Source organism: Aphelocoma coerulescens, chromosome 1A, assembly GCF_041296385.1.
Source record: "Aphelocoma coerulescens isolate FSJ_1873_10779 chromosome 1A, UR_Acoe_1.0, whole genome shotgun sequence".
NCBI lineage: Eukaryota > Metazoa > Chordata > Aves > Passeriformes > Corvidae > Aphelocoma > Aphelocoma coerulescens.
The window spans coordinates 15,726,050-15,745,518 of NC_091014.1; the positions used below are offsets into that span (position 1 = coordinate 15,726,050).

Below are 19,469 nucleotides of genomic sequence, written 5' to 3' on the forward strand. Positions count from 1 at the left end.
TAGCATAGGATGCTGGGGGATAGTTAAGTTTATATTTGGCCTGTATCATTTTGTTCAGGTAAAGCTCTGTCAGGCTGGTGCTGTGACCGCTGCCCTGGGGAGCTGTTCCAGTGCCCAATCACTCTCTGGGGGAAGAACCATTTTCTAATATCCAACCTAAACCTCCCCTGACACAACTTCAGGCCAATCAGCTGTCTGTTTTGAGATTTTAAAAAAGAGACAAAATCTTTTAGGAGGGAAAAATGGTTGAGAAAAAAGATTTTAACAGAGACTGGTGAGAGATTCTCAGCTGCTCAGAAGACGAAGCTGGTGTGAGTATACCCTAGTTCAGGAAGTGTGCCCTCAAGTAGGCATTTGTACTGCTCCTGAGCAACAGATCTGCTTTGGTGCTTTTCATAAATTCCTTTGTTTTCTCAAGGGGTGGGTCAAAGTCTCTCTAGAATGGAGAGTTCATCCCTTTCGTCAATGAAGAGACCATAAATCAATGGTCCAACACACCATGGTGACCAATTAGAAAATAAAGCTAGAACAGGATATTGGTTCTTAATGTTGCATCAGAAAGGGAGGGGGAACAGAGATTCCTAGAGGGCAGTGTACCCACACAGGCATCTCAGCACCTAGAATCATCCCCAGAAGAGTTCCAGCTGGACACCCAGTGTAATAGGGGATAGTGTCAGGTCCCACCCCAGGGCACCAGTCCCAAACATCTTTGAATCTAATGAGTGGTGTTCTGAGGATCACAGTCAGGAAGAGACTGACAGCGGCAGCTTTGATGGCCACAGACAACGTAATACCTGTGAGGAAAGAACATCACTCATTTGAAGTTCTCTCCCATACAACAAATCAGTGGTCTACTTTAAAAGGTTTATTTCCTTTCATTAGTAATTGTTTTTTTTGAAGATTTCCCACATCCATGGGGATCCTCTCATCTCCTCTCTTATCCTAGGTCTCAGATACTTTCTTTGATGTCTGTTGATGAACCCTATTACCCAAATCAATTATGAGAATTTGATGACTAAACATGACCTTTTTGTCCATTCATGTAACTCCCAAATAACTGATGCAGAAATTTCAAATGACAGGCACTGATGCATTAGTACTACAGAAAGTTCCAGTGTACTTTGCAGTGCTTCAGTGCTGTGCCTCTCTTCCCTGATCATTTTTCATGAATGAATTTGAGGAATCAGCATGCCTGTAAAAAATAATCCATCCCACAGCCTATCTACTTTCCCTTCTATTTCCCTGGTGGGGAATAAGAAGGACAGTTTAGCTAACATAACTGCAAACTCCACTTTCCCTATCTCTGTTTTTGTTTAAATGATAAATTTTCAGACCAGGATCTGTTTTTTAATATTGCTATTTGCTCAAAAACCTAACAGTGTTTTGAGGCTCTGCTGGCCCCAAAACACAATGTAATATACACAGCGAGCTTATTAGGGAAAAGGGAAAGATCATTGTGATGCTGAAGTAATATTTCCTGTTCAAACAGAATTTGTCAGCACACTGGTTTGTGCAAAATGTGCCTCTTGGAGGAACAGGAGGAATGGCATTGTTGGAGAGGTCATTTCTGTGTGGAGAGCAGCGGGCAGCCCAGTCTGTGGGGACCAAAGTGCATCTGGCTGGAAGGAAGCTGCAGCTGAGGGAAGCCATTTCTCATGAGGAGGCTGATCCCTGTAGAGGAGTCAGAGCCCAGTTCGCAGCTGTCTTCATGAGAAACAAGCCCATCCTGGCTTCATCTCTGTGTCCAATGACAATGGCTGCAGAAACCCAAGCCTGGTTTGGTGGTCCCCTACCCTCTTCCAGCAGCAGGGGAGGGCTGGAAAAGGCAGGTAGGAGGCCAAGGATGGAGGGACTTGCATCATGTGAACAGGCCAGGTGGGCTACCTGTCTACAATGGGCTCTGAACCTTGCACCCACATTGAGGGTTGGTGCAAGAGCATGCAAGTCTTTACCTACAAATGGCCACTGGGATAGTTGATCTGCTCCCATGTGCTCTGCATTGGCTCCAAGAAGAAGGCATGTGGGTGCTGGGCCAGCCTGTATCCTCCAGCAATTGTAGCCTTCAGGCATGGGTTGAACTCTCAAGCTGGCAGGGCACTAATAAATGCTGTTTCTGAGGCAAGCTATTATCTGAGTTGGTGAAGGCTGGTGATGTTTAGAGAAAAAAGATTCCAAGTAGAAGGTTCCATTCCCTTGTCCCTGCCTCATAGAAAGACAGGGCTGGGGTACAACTCTAGAGAGCAAAAACCAGCTGTATCGTGCCTCACAAAGCGCCCAACTCCCATAAAGGCTTGGGACACATCCTACTGGAAAATCCCCTGTAGGCCTGGATGTAGGGTTGACACTTGGACACAGATCTGAAAAACACCCATCTGGATTGCGTGTCTCTGCAAAGAAACCTAGAGAAGGTCTGTCCTGTGCTTCTGCAGAAGTTTTCTTAACAAATACCAGCCTGGAAGCTCTTTGATACACAGCTCCACCATCAGATTACAAACACACGCTGTTGGGCTTTTAAAGCAATGTCAATCCCAACAGCAAGAGGGAGTAGAGGGAGGGATTGTGCCACAAACAATTGCTTATTTACTTCTCTTCTTTTTCTTCAAATACCATTGATGTTCAGACTTTTTTGCCTCAGGAGCTGCTGCTTGTTGATTGATTCTCTTGATCTAACCCAACCCAGCTGGAAACAGTGTCTAAAACTTAGATTTCCACCTGTTTATTCACCATGTCTTTTCCCCATCTCTCTCTTTTTTTCCATCTTCACTACTTTAAAGTTTCCAAAAGCCCATAGGCCTATTTGGTTATTTTTGATTCTGACTTCTACCTACTGTACTTCAAAGATTTTTTTTTTCCTCTGCCATTTTTAACCTCTTCTGTTTCTTTTTGGTTTTTTTCCTCTCTCACTCTTACATTATGTTATCTACAATAGTGCTATCAATGTAAACTTCTCTAATTGCCAGTTTTGGAGAGATGAATATAAGACAAATGGCAATACAATTATGACTCTTCTTCATTTGCTATTGGTCCTAAGAAATAACCACTCCATTATTCACAGAACTGTATCTTTGATAACAGTTGTAAATATATTCACCAAACTGTGTTCCTTGAATAGTTCTTGTTCACTTAAAGTCCACCCATTTACCATTAGAAAAATACAGACCACTTAACTTCCTGCTTATTACGTGTTTCCATCTGAAATCGAAGTTATCACAAAGATTAGCATACAGCTGCAGATTTGCAACAAAAATGTAAGTTTAATAGTCTTCAGTGTTGAGAGTGAGCACACACATTTCAGTGTAGCCAAACTTTTCACACTTTCCTAATGTATCTAACATTCTCACAGTCTTGTAAAAAATACCAGTGTTACCGCACAACTCAATATGCAGTCCTTATGTATCCTGTTACCTTCCCCAAACATGTACACAAACATCCCTGTGAGGTGTTCGGCTGTGCTCCCCTAGGACATATTGAGGATACCTCTACTATTGATTAACAGTAGGTACCTGCCATTTCTGTGTTAGGTGTTCACCTAGAGTCACCTACATGTGTTACTGTCAGAGCTAGAAGCTCCACGTATCCTAAACTGCATTGTTAATGTTGTAGAGGAGACTGAATACTGCACCATCCTTTTTTACCTCTATATTTTATATTAACACATTATACATAAAGTGCATATTGCTTTAGTCTCTATTGACAATACCGTATGTTGCTTTCTGTAAGCCAAGACCTCACATTTATGTCTGTATTACATGTGAAACTGCACCACTCAGGGACATTGTTTTCTGTAGTAAATGCTTAGCACAGGCAGCATGCCCAGTTGCCTACATCGAGGTGGGTATTCACAGCATCTGCTTTAAGCATGTAAGCAGAAGTGTTTGAGGCAGGAGCTACAGCTGCCTACATGGTCAGCAGAGAGACTCTTCTGCTCTGCTAAATAAAGTAGCACTAGTGAGCGAAGTTGAGTGCTGATCCATAAAAGGGGTAAGTGCAAAATTTTAGCTTACTTCAGCCTCTGTTTTGGAGCAACCAACAGGACCTGAGACAAAGCCTGGGAGTGGCTGGGGATGGGTTGCTCCCGGGACCACTCCCAGCAGGCAGCATGAACATGGCCACACCAGTTGTGGCTTTCTGTCTCACACAGTCCTCCAGTGTGGTCCCAGCACTACTCGTGCCACGTGTGCACTTGGTGATGAACAAACACCATTTGCACAGAGGGCAAAGCTGTCATGTTATCCAGGGCACCCCTGCACTCCCTCAGGTAAATGTCCCAGGAGTAACAAGGAATGACCTGTTCAGGAATCACTCAGGCTGCCCTACAGTTCCCTGTATCCTCTCTTGCCTTTAAAAAGAAATGTAAAATTAACCTTCTTGCAGTCAGCAGGGTCCTCTCCTGCTTGCCATGATTTTCTGTGGATGATAGACGGGGACCTTGCCATGACATTGGCCAGCAATATTGATGCACTTGAGTGACCACCACCTGACCCATAGTTTTGAATGCACATGAGATGTCTCAGTGCTCCCTAACTGCTTCTTCCCCACTGCCCTTCTGTTCCCAACCTGTGCTGATATGTGCAAAGACCAGACAGTACAATTCACGTGTGCCAACTAGTGTGAAAAAAGCTGCTGATTACTTCAACCTTCACTGTGTTGTCTCTCGCATCCACCTGTGGACCCACATTATACCTGTGGCTATCTCTTTTTACCTTACTACCCTTTATGTTCCTCACTAATTTTAGTTCCAGCTGGGCTGTAAATTCTCTGATTTTACTTCTCAGTGCCTAAGCAGTGCTCTTTGTTTCTGCTTCCTGCATATTCCCTGCCCGTATTGTAGTTTGCCTGGATGGTCCTTGCCCAGCCCATGGGCTGTCAGCTGAAGCTTCCTGTGCTCCTGCGCAGTGGTGTAGTTAATGCATGAACTCTCAGCAAGCTCTCTTTAAAAATCAATTAGCTCTTCTGGGGACTTTCCCCCTTCACAGCTGCTTCCCACAGGCTATTTCCTGAATAAGTCAATCTGCTCATCCAGAGGCTCAGCTCCGTGGCTCACCTTCCTAGCTCTGCTACATCTGTCGCCTCACGGCTGCTGCAGCCTGTGACAACGCACCCACAGCCTGAGCAGTGCTCTGTGACCCCTCTCACCCCCACATCTTCCTTGCTTCTCAGCACAAAACCAAGCCAGCATGAAGGAGTCAATCATGACTGCCCTGCTCTTGTGTTTGGAAAATGTTACCATTGCACTCTAATAACGTCCTGGATTGCCTGCCCAGTGCTGTGCTGCCCTTCCAGCAGGCAACCAGGTGGCTGAAATCCCCAGTGAGGACTAGGGCTCCACATCACAGGCTTCAGTCCCTGGCCTCCTCATAACATGCAGTCTGTAGTACTCATCGACGACGACATCCCCCAGTTGCTCCTTGCTGTGAGCTTGACCCAGCAACTCTCAGCAGGTCTTGTCTCCAGTTTGCTATGGGGCACTGCATTTATCAAGGAGCTCCTTAATGTAAAGCAGGATACCTCCAGCTCTTTTCCACCTGCCTTTTCTAAATATTGTGTATCCATCCATGGCCACACTCCAGCTGTGTGCAGCACACCACAAAGTCTCTGTGTCCCTGATGGCACAGCCTCTGCAACTGTGCCTGGCAGCGCAGCTGCTCCTCCTCATTGCCAAGCACTGTGCACCACTGAGGGCACCTGAGGGAAGCCTCTGAATGCCTGCCTTTTGATGCAAGCAAAAAATGGGATGGGCTCAAATCTGCCTTATTTAGGCATGTAATTTGCAGCTGTAGAGAGAAGCAGGTGCAGAAATTTTCCATCACTAGTATAGCCTGGTACCTTGGAAAGCTGCTAGAAAGAGATCCTTTGTGTTTAACTCCCATTCTTCCACCCAGAGCACCATCGGAAGTGCCTCCTAGTTATGTCCAGGGCCATGTGTTATTAATGTCATATTGCAAGCAAAGTCCTCACTGAACTTACAGATGCCTTTTAAAAGTCAGTGGCATTACTTTGTGATGGGTATTAGTGACCGTTCAACACTTCCTACTGATAGTCTTAACCATCCCAAGGGATTAGCACATCCACATATCAAATGCTTTGAAGGGGTCAAAAATCACTATTAATGCAATTTTCAAGAGCGTTTAATGTTATATTTAATATTATCACCCTGGCCAGTATGCTGCTCATCAGGGAATTGCGAAAATTTCTAGAGGAAGCTCTAGAAAATTTCACAGAAGATCAATTTTAAAATGTAGCAGATTTTAATATACAGCAGAACAAAATAGATTTAGAAAACCCTATCCATCTACATGGGTGGATATAGGACTTCTGAAAAACAGATACAGAAAGAAATAAGCAAGGAAGCAAATACAAATGGCAGCGTGCTGCAGCTACATCCTCTTTCCCAGACATGGAAACTGCTGATTTTCAACTTCCACATGCCTGGCCTGTGTCAGACAACTTCAGGCACTCTGAGCGTATTTTGCCGTTGCACAGGGAATTAATGTGGCCCAATTTCCTTCTCAAAGTTGCCCATCCCTCATGGTACAGTCCTCTCAGAAAAAAATCCCACCAAACAAATTTTAACAGATTCATAGTCTGTCAGATCCAAAGGGTTGACCAACTTAATGAGTCAGCAACTGGATTCTTCCTGGTTTGTTTGCAGTTTCATTTGCAAACTCGGAAAAAGCACTTCTGTACAGTGTTCTGCTCTGAGGCAATGCAGTGTCAGGGCTGACAGCAAAGCCAGCTTTTAACCTGCTGCTTACAGCATATGGCTTCCACTTCTTGGAACTTTAATTTGATGGAAATATTTTGCATTGATGAGGTGAAAGTTTATAAAGTAGTGATTTCATGCCAGGTCAGCTGCTACTTTTCCAGGGATGGAGAATAGCGTGTAGTCATAAGTAAGCTTGAAAGCCTTTCTGATTTATTTTTCATTAAATGATAGACAACTGATGTTCTGGTCTTATATAATCTGTAGAAGGATTTGGTTTAGAAGTACTGCCCACCTTTTAGGGAAATGGACTCTCATAAATCAAATTTGTTAAGTGAGCAATAGAATGAAGGAGGTTTGATGGGTCTCTTCTTCTTCTATACATCTTCCATGTACACCAGATGCTAGGTGGGTGCTGGAAGAGAGCATTACACTGATTCCAGAAATCTGAACTGACTGAGGGATAGCCTGTTGTTACTCTGGGCTTACCTGCAGCACTTGAGGAGGTTTCTGTTTGGCAGACAGACAAACAGCTCTGCATTGGCATACATTTGTTTGAAGATACAGTGTATGAAGAGCATCCCTGGTATCCCTGGAATCTCATGGGTAGTGTTGTGCCAAGTCCTTTATTTTCGTGCTGCCAGATGTTGTAACCGACTGATTATAACTTTTAAGGGTAATAAGGACTTCATAAGGACTGTCACCTGGAAAAGCATCTTTGCAAGTACACAAATGTAAAAAATCCAAATGGTGCAATAATAAAAGTCTTCATTCCCCCCCTGCTCCCCATTTTGCACTGCCACTGGCTTTTAGCATGTGCTGGGCCCTGAATTTAGAACAATGCACTTAAATGTGTTGCCTGACCCTCACTCCTGCACAGAGGTCAGGGCACAACTCTCTATTTCATGGCTGCAGATGCAGCCATTGGGGCACACTGGATTTAGCAGCACGTTTTCACATATGTTGCTGCTGACTCTACCAGAGTCTGTTTCAGTCAAATCTTGTTAGATCTTCATTTTGACAGCCAAAGGAAAGCCAGAAAGGAACTGTTCTCCTGCCAAAAACTGAGTCCCTGCTCTAGAGCATAAAAAAGTTGTAGATTTTAAAAATAGAGAGAAAAATTTAACTTCAAAAAATGTGTTTCTTACAATTGCATTTTCAATAGGACTGAAGTGGGTTTGCTGGAATTCATATATATAGAATGAGAGTCAAATTATGCAAAATGTGAGCTCAAATGGTTACATTAGTAACCATTAGTAATGGGATTGAAACTGCCTGTGATGTTATGTCTTAGAAACCTTAGCTGTACTGCTTCCAGTCTGCCTGTCAGGCAAGGAATGCTTCATCTCACAGTTTGTCAGCTTCTTTCTGCCATCACCATCATCCACACCCTTCTCCAGTGCTAAGACTGTAACTCTTCCTACTTTTTAAGCAATTTATCTCTTAACACTTGACCAGTAGGATTAAAGGCATGGTGCCAGTACATTCCCTATCAATAAATTCTGATGCTACTTTCATTTCAAAAGGATTTTACATGGAGGTCAATAGTGATGTCCCAGTTTACAACTTCAGACAACTGCAGCAGAAGGTAAGTAATAGGCTAAAAGTCTCACTGCAGACCAGGACACTCTGGAATAAGAGTACTATATAGCAGCATCCAATCAAGGAGAGGTTGTGTATATGAGAGGTGACTTTTGTTGAGATATTGGAGTAGGATCTAATCAGGATCTGTACATATAAAGGAGAACCGAAATCAAACACTGGAAGGATTAGAAATAACTAAAACTGTATTGAGAGCTCAGAGATAGGCACATTCAGATAAATGAATGACTCTGTCAAGACAAAGAAAATGGCTGGAGAAGGAATATTATATGGGGACCAGAAAACTAAAGAATATATCTGAAAGTGTCTTCTTTCCAAAGAGACCAAACAACATTGTAATAGGATGACCTTTGGAATAAAAGGAAGTTTGATGGCAATACACTGCTTATTTCAAATAGTTTCTAAATTCCTATTTTCAGATTCTGTTTTTCTCTTTTAGAGAATTCCTTACAGTCACAACTTTATATTACCCATACATATCTGCAAACTCAACAAACTGGCGTGGTCATGGGTCGGGGTTTGTGTCTTCTCAGCAGGAAGAAATACTTTTCATAAAAAGTTGTACCCCACCATGGCACACTGATAATGTAAAAATCTGTGTACAGAAAAGATTTCTGAACCTTGAGACCTGCAAGTAAACTTAATTTGTAAAAAAAGGTTCTGTCATGACTATAATTGCTTTTCCAAGGTTTCAGACATTATATAAGCTGCTGTTATAAACTGCATTTGCTGATCTTTTTTTGCATATTCAGCTAGGTGATTTACCTCAGCCCAGGACAGTGGTATTTCTCAACTCACATAGTAACTGTTAGCCAAAATACTGTGGCAAAATAATTGATTATCAAAGGATATCAGAGTATCAGAGTTTAAGGCATCAAAACAGTAACAAATGAGATGAGTTTATGAGCTTAAAAACACAAGGGGTTGGACACTGTATTGCTGAAACCCACATGAGGCTAAAGCCCTCATGCCCAACCCCACAGCCCCAGCTGAGATGGGAAAAATTCGTGATTTGAGGATTTGCTTGTTGTATTACTCCCTTTTTTTTTAGTGCAACCAGTTTTATGTAAAGAATGTAACCCTCAATAATAAGGCTGACCTTCTTTTTCCACAGAATAACATCCTTTTCTGCCTCACCGTCTGTCTAGCTCCACGGCTCTTACATTCTTGCCTGCATATCAACCCAATTTCCTTTAAGAATCCATCTTTTCCCTATTGAACATACAGTCCTCTTGAGAGGTGAGAAAGAGATTTCAGTCTACCTGGGCTGAAGCAAATCTAGCCTCACACTAACTGGGTGAGGCTGTTGACCATCAGACTGTTACACCAACACGTCTACAGCATCTCTCTGTGAATTTCGGCTGGTCTGAAGTCCCCAGGAGATTTCAGCACTCATCCACCCACTTCTGAGTGTCAGCAAAGACAGGAGCTTACTCTCCTGTTCTGGTCTGGCAGAATTCTGGGCACATGTACAAAGTGCTCAGTAATTTTCTGGAAGACATTTTCTGATGTATGCCATGTTATGTATCAACAACATAAAAGCAGTAAAATCCTATGATTATTTCTGCTCTCTGTGAAACACAAAAATTTTAGTTTTTTAAAGCTAGACCAGTTCTTTGATCTAGTTCACAACATCCTGGCAAACAATTGTGCGAACACACCTTGAAGGAGAGAATGAGAAAGTGCTGTGAATCTAAACAGTGTTTCAATTAAACATTCAATCTCTTGAAAGTGTAATGTCATACCTAAAATCCACTCAAATCCTTCTTTGGATCTGACGCCCTGTCTTAGATTACTAATCATACCTACTGCATTTTGCATTAATGTGAAATCGTTTATAAGCCAGCTTTTATCATGAAATCCAGTACTGTGGAGAGATGATCACAATAATGAAAATCTACAAACCAAACAAATCTCCATCTTTTTCAGGAAGTCAGTTTTCAGTATAGTGCATCTCAGCGCTGAACTTTTTGTTGCGTTTCTTCAGGGAATCCTTTTAAGAGATAAGCTTGACAGCATGATCTGATGAGAAATTATGTCTGTGATTGTGTTGGGCCATCAATGGAAAAAATAAAAGCTTTTTGTTAGCTCTCTCGAGTCTCTATTAACTGCAACATACAGAATGCCTCCAGCATCTGAGATGGCTGTTGAAAAGACAGGTTGTTTTTGTGACAGCCAGCTGTTGTGACACTATTCTGTAAAAGCATTCCTTCTAGCTGGCTAGGGATTTGGTGTGAATGCTTTTTGTTTCATGCACTGTGTCCCACATTTTTATTTGGGGGTTACATATAAAAACTAGTGAGTGTTGTGTTTGTCAGGCAAGTCTGGAGACTTCTGGAAGATTACAGCTTCTCTCCTGCTGGTGCTGTAGAAATCTGCTCATGGAGAGCTGCTGGACCTGAGGGGACAGCTCCTGGTAACCCACCTATTTGACCAAGGGAAGCCAGGTTGTTGGGGTCCCTCACCCTGCCATGGGGCCCTGGGGGAGGGGCCCTGGGGGGGAGAGACACGGGGTTTCCCTGCCCCTGTCAGCCTCGTTCCCCATTGGTTGGTTTGTGTTCCCCGGGATGAGCAAAAGGTCCCGGGGTCCCGTGACTGCGGAGTTCCTGAGCTGAGCCCCGGCCATGCGGCTGGAGAAATAAACATCTCTGAAACATCTATCAAGAATCTGTCCATAGATATTTCTTTTTCCACGGGACTCCTGGTTTGATATATGCGTGTTACAGTAATCCCCGCTGTAACAACTGGTGGAAGAATGCGGGCAAGACACCGATCCCTGAGGAAATTCGTGAGTAAAAAACAACTCTAGGCCTCTCTCTTCTCATCTTGGTTTGGATATTCTCTCTGGACTATGGAAGAATCGTGGGAAATGGGGCTCTCTGAGCCACAGAAAAAAATGTATCTAGAAGTAAAAGGAATCCTTGAACAACAAAACAAAAAAGTAATGCAACCGGGAGATGTAGAACACTTCTTTATGTGGCTTTTCAAAAGGTTCCCCTATATTTCCCGAGACTTACTTTTTGATATCGAACCTCCTGAATCTTGTGAGGGGTGTTTCTGGAACGAGATCTGGGATAAGGTATGGGATCAAAGCGAAGCTTTCCGTGCATATCTTATAATCAGGGACGCTCTTGAAGAGCATTTGTATGGTCCCATTACCCCTAAAGCAGAAGATCATACTTCTCCCGTGGCCGAGACCGCGCGGCCGCCATCCCGGGAGCGCATGACTGCAGCCGTGCCAGCGGAAGTGCCTGCGCTGGATGCGCCCGGCCCCCTCGGGAGCGCGCGCCTTATCGCGGACCCCATCCCTGTCTTGGGGTCCCCGGCCACCCGGCCGCGAGTGAGGGAGCGACGCCGCAGGCGCCGCGGGTGCCGTGGGCCACGAGCAGCCAGGAACCGGGGCTCGGCGTGGCAGGCCGCTCTGAGCGACTGGCTCAGAGAGCCCTGTGGAGGGAGAAGCGGCGGTTTCCACAGCGACACGAGAAGCCGCGCAGCGCAGCGCCGAGCCGAAACGGGGCCGCTCTCAAAGCAGCGTGGAGTCTGCGGAGCAGAACCACTCACAGGCCACGGAGCCAGCGGCGATGGCAGCGCGGGGCCGCGTAGAGCCCAGACACGCGCCGGAGCGGGGCCGTGCAGAGAGCGCAGAGCGGCCGCAACGCGGGGGCCCGGCCGAGACGTCGGAGTCGGCGAGGCAGCAGCCACGCGAGACCGGCACCCACGACGAACACGCAAGCAAGTGATAGGAGACGTTGTAGCCACGAAAATCACAGGAACTGTGAAATGGTACAATGTCAAAAACAACTATGGATTTATAACACGAGATGATACAGGAGAAGACTTATTCATCCATAGAACTGCCATTAAAAGGAATAACCCTAAAAATTACCTGCAAAGTGTAGGAGATGGAGAAGCTGTACAATTTGATATAGTGCAAGGAAAGAAGGGTTTACAAGCAGCGAATGTTACTGGGCCTGGGGGTATTCCTGTCAAAGGCAGCCGTTATGCACAAAATTATAAACAATATCCATCCCAGCAATTTCCCTACCCGCAGCCTAATTTCCCCTTTTACCCTATACCCAATATGAACCCTTTCCTAAGTTTACCCTATCCCCAGTTTATTCCTAATCCGTTTTTCACCCCATGGCTTCCTTATACAGTTCCATTTCCTTACAATTCCTCTTCAATGCCAATGGGGGGATGAAAAGGGGGAGGGAAGAAATCAAGCCCTATCCTGCCTCAGTTTCCCCACAAAGCATGTTCAGAAAGTTCTGTCTCCCTTCTGTCAGCCGTAAGATGTTCCAGAGAATCTGTTTGGACATTTAAAGACTCAGGAGAGTGGCTTGTTTTGTTTTGAAACTGTTCTTGTTATGTTTATCCAGTTGTTTTCATTCTCATTTTATTAAAATAAAACGGGGGAGATGTTGGGGTCCCTCACCCTGCCATGGGGCCCTGGGGGAGGGGCCCTGGGGGGGAGAGACACGGGGTTTCCCTGCCCCTGTCAGCCTCGTTCCCCATTGGTTGGTTTGTGTTCCCCGGGATGAGCAAAAGGTCCCGGGGTCCCGTGACTGCGGAGTTCCTGAGCTGAGCCCCGGCCATGCGGCTGGAGAAATAAACATCTCTGAAACATCTATCAAGAATCTGTCCATAGATATTTCTTTTTCCACGGGACTCCTGGTTTGATATATGCGTGTTACAGTAATCCCCGCTGTAACACCAGGTGATGTAATATTTTTGGATTTCAGTAAAGCTTTTGATACTGTCTCTCATAGTATCCTTCTGGACAAAATGTCCAGCATTCAGTAGTTCAACCAGGGAAAGTGCCAGATTCTGTACCTGGAACATCCAGGCCATCCCTGGATGTATGGACAGACTGGGGAATGAGAGGCTGGAAAGCAGTGCCATGGAAAGGGACCTGGGGGTCCTGGTCAGTGGAAAGTTGAACCTGACTCAGCAGTGCCCTGGCAGCCAGGAGGGTGTCAGAGACTGAAATATTATCATTTATGACTTAAACATTTTCTTAAACTGTATTACAAAAGTTGCAGAGGAGACCACTGCACCCTGAATGGGGCCCTGACTGAGGCCTTACACTGCTCGCTGATGAAGATAAGATAAAGTAACAACTCAGGGCTGGGGACATTCACTGAGCACAGGCTTAACACCTCCAAGATGAGGACCACAGCCCCAGGGCTATCAGCTGCCAGGCTTGAACAGACCCTCGAACCAATGGGTGGAGGGAGGAGAGGCTTTGGGTATCTGGGAAAAGCCTCTGGTCAGAGGCGCAGTGACTGCCCATCCTCCACTGTGCAGAGGAGCCCAGCTGAGGGATCCTCACCGGGGTGGGGGAAGCTTATCCACAGCAGAAGGGGTGACATGGCCCATCACAGGGGCCCCCCTCAAAGGGGTCCCCAGACCCTGCACCAGAGCACCAGAGATGATGCAACAGACCCTCAGTGTTGCAAGGGACAGTGTGTCAAGCTAGGCCCTGCAAGGGGAGACATGTGGGTGTTCCCACCTGGCCCAAAGTGTATATTAATTCATGGGATTCTGCACTCTTTGGCGTGGCACAGCGTGTGGTGTGGTGGCTTGTGGCAGTGTGGCGCAGCGTGTGGCAGCGTGACCACGGCAGTGATGGTGGACCCTCACCACCAGCAGACCAGATGGAGGGGAGCAACGACACATCACTGGGGACCTTCAGATAGGTGATATGCTTACCTAACCCCTGTCACCTCTCCCTGTCACCCCCCCCACTTTTCCATTTCTTTCTTTCTTTTCCCTTCTCTTTGCCTCTTTTACTATTAAATAAAATACATGAATTTTTTTGGCATGAACATTTAATCTCGTTTGGTTTAAATCAATATTTTGAACCTTCTAAGTTCTTTCTGGTTTATGCACAGAGACTTAGCTTTCTTTGCTTTTCTGGGTTTAAACTGGATCGTAACAGAGGACCACCTGTGTCCTGTGGGCATCAGGCACAGCATCACCAGCTGGGCAAGAGAGGGGATTGTCCAGCTCTGCTCTGGGGCAGTCTCGCCTCGAGTGCTGGGGGCAGTTCTGGGCACCACAATATAAAAAACACATTAAACTGTTAGAGAGCGTCCAAAGGAGGGCAACAAAGACAGTGAAGGGGCCTTGAGGAGAAGCCATATGAGGAACGACTGAGGTCATTTGGTCTGTTCAGCCTAGAGAACAGGAGACTGAGGGGAGACCTCATTGCAGTTAAACTTCCTCTTGACGGAAGAGCAGGGGCAGGAACCAATCTCTTCTCTGTGGTGACCAGTGACAGGACCCAAGGGAATGGCCTGAAGTTGTGTCGGGGGAGGTTTAAGTTGGATATTAGGAAAAAGTTCTTCCCCCAGAGGGTGGTTGGGCACTGGAACAGCTCCCCAGGACAACGGTCACAGCACCAGCCTGACAGAGTTCAAGAAGTGTTTGGACAATGCTCTCAGGCACATGGGGTGACTCTTGGAAATGGTGCTGTGCAGGGCTGGGAGTTGGACTTGATTATCCTCGTGGGTTCCTTCCAACTCAGCATATTCCATGATAACTTTATTCCTGATGCTAGAACCTAGAACTGTTCCTTGCTTTAGTACTGGGTTGGCCCCTATTGGTCTTTACCAGAATAAGGAATAGCCTGTGCCAGTCATACTCTGTTACCCGTATATTGACTAAAAATAACTGAATGTTAACATGCATTTAATTATTATCTAGTTCAGGCTTCTCCCATGCTCAAACATGCAAGTTGACCTATTGTATTTAGAAATCCACTGCCACATCTGTCTCTAACTGAATTAACTATAGAGACATTATTATACTGTTACTATAACTCATTTTAGTAACTACAGCTCACTATTTTATCTAGTTGGTATTATCTGGACCAGTATTAGTATGTCACAGCTTGCTTTGAGGCAGAGGTCACCAAGGAGGCTGTGTGCAGCTGGCCATGTTGGACTTTGCTCCCTCTTCTGATTTTTAAAATCACATGGTTATGACTAGTTCTGCTCACAAGGTGTGGCCTGGCAACTGATCCAATTAATTATCAAAAGTCTCCGGCTATGAGAATCTCTACAGAAGACAGTCAAGTCAGAAGGAAAATTTTGTTTTATCCATGTTTTGTTTTATCATGTATCTGTCAATATACATATACAAGAAGTACAAATGATAATATTGTGATATTATGATACATTCTTTTTCCCCAAGGTCTGCATTGCACCTGGAAGGCCCTTCCATGCGCACCAGAGGCAAAGGTTGCCTGGGTCCCCATGAAGCCGGGCACCTCTTCCTGCTGACAGGATTCGCCAGGCTCTGCATCCCGGTGAAAAATCCCCAAAAAGACTATTTAAAGGTGGAATTAGCAAAACGCGATGCGCTACTTCAAGCATAAACACGAGAACAAGCTCCAAACTCTGCTCCTACGTGGTAAGAAACCTGTCCCTCTCTGAACAACTGCTGGAAATGTCCCCTTTTTTTGGTAACAGAATCACAGAACCGTTAGGGTTGGAAGGGACCTCTGGAGATCATTCAATCCCCCTGCCAAGACAGGGTTACCTAGAGCAGGTTACACGGGAACACGCCCAGGTGGGTTTTCAGCGTCCGCAGAGAGCGAGTCGTTCCTGGGTAGCCTGCTCCAGTGCTCTTGCCACGCTCTGTGGGAGCAGCGCAGCGCTTGCGACCGCTCCCCGCGCAGCTGGCAGGGACGGGGGCGGGCAGGCTCGCTCAGAACCGCTGCAGTGACAGCCAGCGACTGCAAAGGCACAGCGCCAAAGGGCTTCGCGGAGCTGTGCAGCCTCAGGGCTTTTCCTGTTCAACACTCTGGAAAGAGGGAAAGCAGGGGAGGTCGGGACAATCAATCGACACTAATGATCTGAAATGGTCCCCTCAACTGAGTTTGAACCAAGAGAGCTGGGAGACCCCATCAGCGAAAACCAGCTACTTCCGTGCTCAGCAGCAAACCCGGTGTCACCCAGCACTTCAGAAAATGACAAACGCGGACGCTGAACGCTGCCTCCATTGAAACAATCCAGTTATTAAGTCAATTACGATCCTTAAGCGCGCCACGCACCTGGGCAGTGGGACTGGCGGGCAGCCCCGGCGGGCAGCCCCGGCCGGCGGCCCCTTCCATCTCATGCAGGCAGGGGCTGCCAGCAGGAACAGTTCCCCGCGCTCGGGGACCGGTCCCCGGGCTTGCGTGGCGCCCACCCGCCCAGGGCTTCCTTCCTGCTCCGAACACACAGCACCGGCCTCACCGCCCGCCCGTACGGTCTGCGAGGGAGCGCGGCGGCGGCGCTCCATGCGCAGGCGCTCCGGACCGCGCCTGCCCCGTACCGCGCACGGCCCGGGGCCCGCCCCCTGCGCCCGCCGGGCCGCGCTCGCCGCTGTCCCCGCCCGCCTCCGCCTCCAGCTCCGCCCGGGCGCTGGGAGCGGCGGCAACTTCCCCTCAAGTCCACCCGGCGGCGGGGGGACGATGCGATCCAGCTGAGCGCGGCCCGAGAGGGGCGGGCGGGCGGGCGCGCCGAGGACGGGTAGCGTCGGCAGCAGCGGCAGCCCCGCCGCCCTAGTCTGAGTAGCCCGGCAGCCGCCCGCCTCAGCCTCCTGCCCTCCCCCGTTCGGGGCGGGAGCTGCCGCGGCCGTCCCATGTCCCGCAAGGCCAGCGATAATGTGGAGTACACGCTGCGGAGCCTGAGCAACCTGATGGGCGAGAAGCGGCGGCGACAGGCGGACGGGTCCGCCGGCTCGGGCGCGGCGGCGGGCGAGCGGAGCCTCATCGCCGCCGAGTCCTGTTCCAGCCTCAACAGCGCGGCGTCGGGCGGAGAGCTGGAGCGGGCGGCGCGGCGTCAGTTCCAGCAGGACGAGACCCCCGGCTTCGTCTACGTGGTGTCGGTCTTCTCCGCTCTGGGGGGCTTCCTCTTCGGCTACGACACCGGCGTGGTGTCGGGGGCGCTGCTCCTCCTCAAAAGGGAACTCAACCTGGACGCGCTCTGGCAGGAGCTTCTCGTCTCCAGCACGGTGGGCGCCGCCGCCCTGTCCGCCCTGGCCGGCGGCGTCCTGAACGGGCTGTGTGGCCGGCGGCCCTGCATCCTGCTGGCCAGCGGCCTCTTCACGGCGGGGTCCGGCGTGCTGGCCGCCGCCCGCGACAAGGAGACGCTGCTGGCGGGACGCGTGGTGGTGGGGCTGGGCATTGGTGAGTGCCGCGCCGCCCCGCCGGGTCCCTCCTCTGCGGGGACCCGGCTCTTGCCCGGCGCGGTCAGCGCTCCCCCGGGGCAGTTTTAACCGAGCCGGGAGTCGCCCGTCCCTGCGCGCCCGCAGCCCCTTGCGGTGAGGCAGAAGGCGAACTGGCCCCGGGGCATGCAAGGGTGGGGAGCTGGCAAGGGGAACGCTTGGCTGAGCGAGGTCCGGGGCGGGGTCCCATGGCCATCGCAGCGCGGTGTGCAAGGGAACGGTGTGTGTGCTTGCCCTCTTCGATTTTACTTAGAGCTGGTGTAGTCCTGCCTCGTTGCTGGGAGAGTTGTCTGGTTTCTGTACGAGGAAAACGGTCTCGCATCCTTTCTGCAGTTTTATCTTCAGGGTGGTCTGTCAGTGTCAACAGCGCACACCGCAGGCTTTGCATCTGAGGGGGTTCTGGGAAGTAAGGGGCGAGGAGATCACGCACGTCTTTCTGAGCTGTAAATGCCTCTCTACTGGTTCCTCGCATAGCTTTACTTGGGCACTAGAGAAATGCCTCTGGGACAAAATGAAGTAGTAATTTCCCTGGTCTGAATAAGTTAAGGCTTGCCTTGAAGGCTTTGAATTTCATTCATGACATCCTGAATGTGAATTATTGCTCTTTGTTTGCCTTCCTATATGGGTTGCAAGCAGTGGGTTCTCGTAAAACTTTATAGTTGTCCCAAAGAACTTGTGGTGATGAGGACTGTTTTCTCTAACCTATGAGACTGGTTTCTATGCCGACTATATCCTAAATGTCCCCCAAATTTCGATTGCTCTTCAGCTTCAGCTGCCATCCTGTCTGGCAGTAATTGAATTATACTCATCATCTAAGATGGGCTGTATGAGGTTAATCAGAATCCTTGGACTATAGTAGGTATAATATTGCAGCCTTTTCTATTTGAAAGCACAAGGACAAATTGAGAACTAAACTTGTTTTCCTCTGTGTAGCAAAGTTATGTTTCTTAGCCATTGGATAATTTTCTGAGTCCTCAGGCTTGTTATAGACACACTTTCTCTGATGCAAATCGCGGCCTTATTAAGGAAGAAAAATTAGTGAGTCATAATAAGGGCTGTCAGAAATAAAATTGACTCCATCCATGTAGGCGCTCATGCTGGCTTTCCTGTACAGCAACATCTTCAGGTTGCGGTTTTCCTAACCCGAGCTGGATGGTTCTTCTAATTTTTTTTTTTTTTTTTAATGCTACCTCTTTGCATGTTTTTTGTTTAATCAAGACTTCAGACTGCAAAATGTTGGTAACATTGGTCATGAAGTTCAGGAGACAAAACTGAATTTGACTATGAGATCGCATGCATAACAGGAATTTTAACAGCAATATGTGGTACATATATTCAGTGGGAGATACTAAAAATACCAAATGTGATGTCTTTTTGTGTTTGTAAAGCTTGTCATGTTCCTTGACCGTAACTGGTTACAATGACAACTTCAGGGGGTGTAGAGAAATGAAATGGATGGAGGGCTTGCTTGACTCCTGTGTGTGTGTGTGTTTTGTAGAGAGATACATAGGCATGCTGGAATTGTCTTACTGTGGTGCAAATAAATGATATTCGAGTTGTTGGAGAGATACGACACTTGGGACTTAATATAATCAATACATAAACCACAGAAAAGAAAACTAGGAGCCCTAGATCTCTTGTGTGCCCTGGGGAGAGTGATCTCTCTTTGGCCTCTGTCCACATCAGGGGCAGAGGTGGTGGTTCTGCTGGGACTATGGAGAGCTGAAGTGAGAAATGTTCTGAGGATTTTGGAGCACAAAGACACTAATTTATATTTTAAAAATGTGATGTTTTATCTTTTTTTTTTTTTTTAAATCACGGCTTGCTCTTCTTTATGTGATGTAGTTTAGGGCCAGAAACAAAGCTTTACCTCAGATTACTGTGGCTGAAGCATGACAAGAGACTCCAGGAATTGCAGAGTCCAATCCTAACACAGTTTATTTTACAA

At 47.3% G+C, this 19,469-nt stretch overlaps 1 protein-coding gene and 1 long non-coding RNA gene across 3 annotated transcripts in view; both read left to right on the forward strand.

Annotated features, from left to right (window-relative positions):
• The window catches only part of LOC138098528 (uncharacterized), a 32,572-nt gene extending 30,408 nt beyond the window's left edge, over positions 1-2,164 (forward strand). Inside the window, exon 4 of the long non-coding RNA XR_011146626.1 lies at positions 1,490-2,164. This is a non-coding gene — a long non-coding RNA (uncharacterized lncRNA). The remainder of the gene's footprint in view (positions 1-1,489) is intronic.
• A 14,498-nt stretch (positions 2,165-16,662) lies between these two features.
• SLC2A13 (solute carrier family 2 member 13) overlaps positions 16,663-19,469 on the forward strand; it is a 153,658-nt gene continuing 150,851 nt past the window's right edge. The window contains exon 1 of one of the 2 annotated variants that reach the window (XM_068995095.1): positions 16,663-17,483. In XM_068995095.1, the coding sequence (XP_068851196.1) occupies positions 16,937-17,483 (547 nt within the window). In that variant the 5' untranslated portion in view covers positions 16,663-16,936. The remainder of the gene's footprint in view (positions 17,484-19,469) is intronic. The other variant, XM_068995088.1, reaches the window with a different exon arrangement.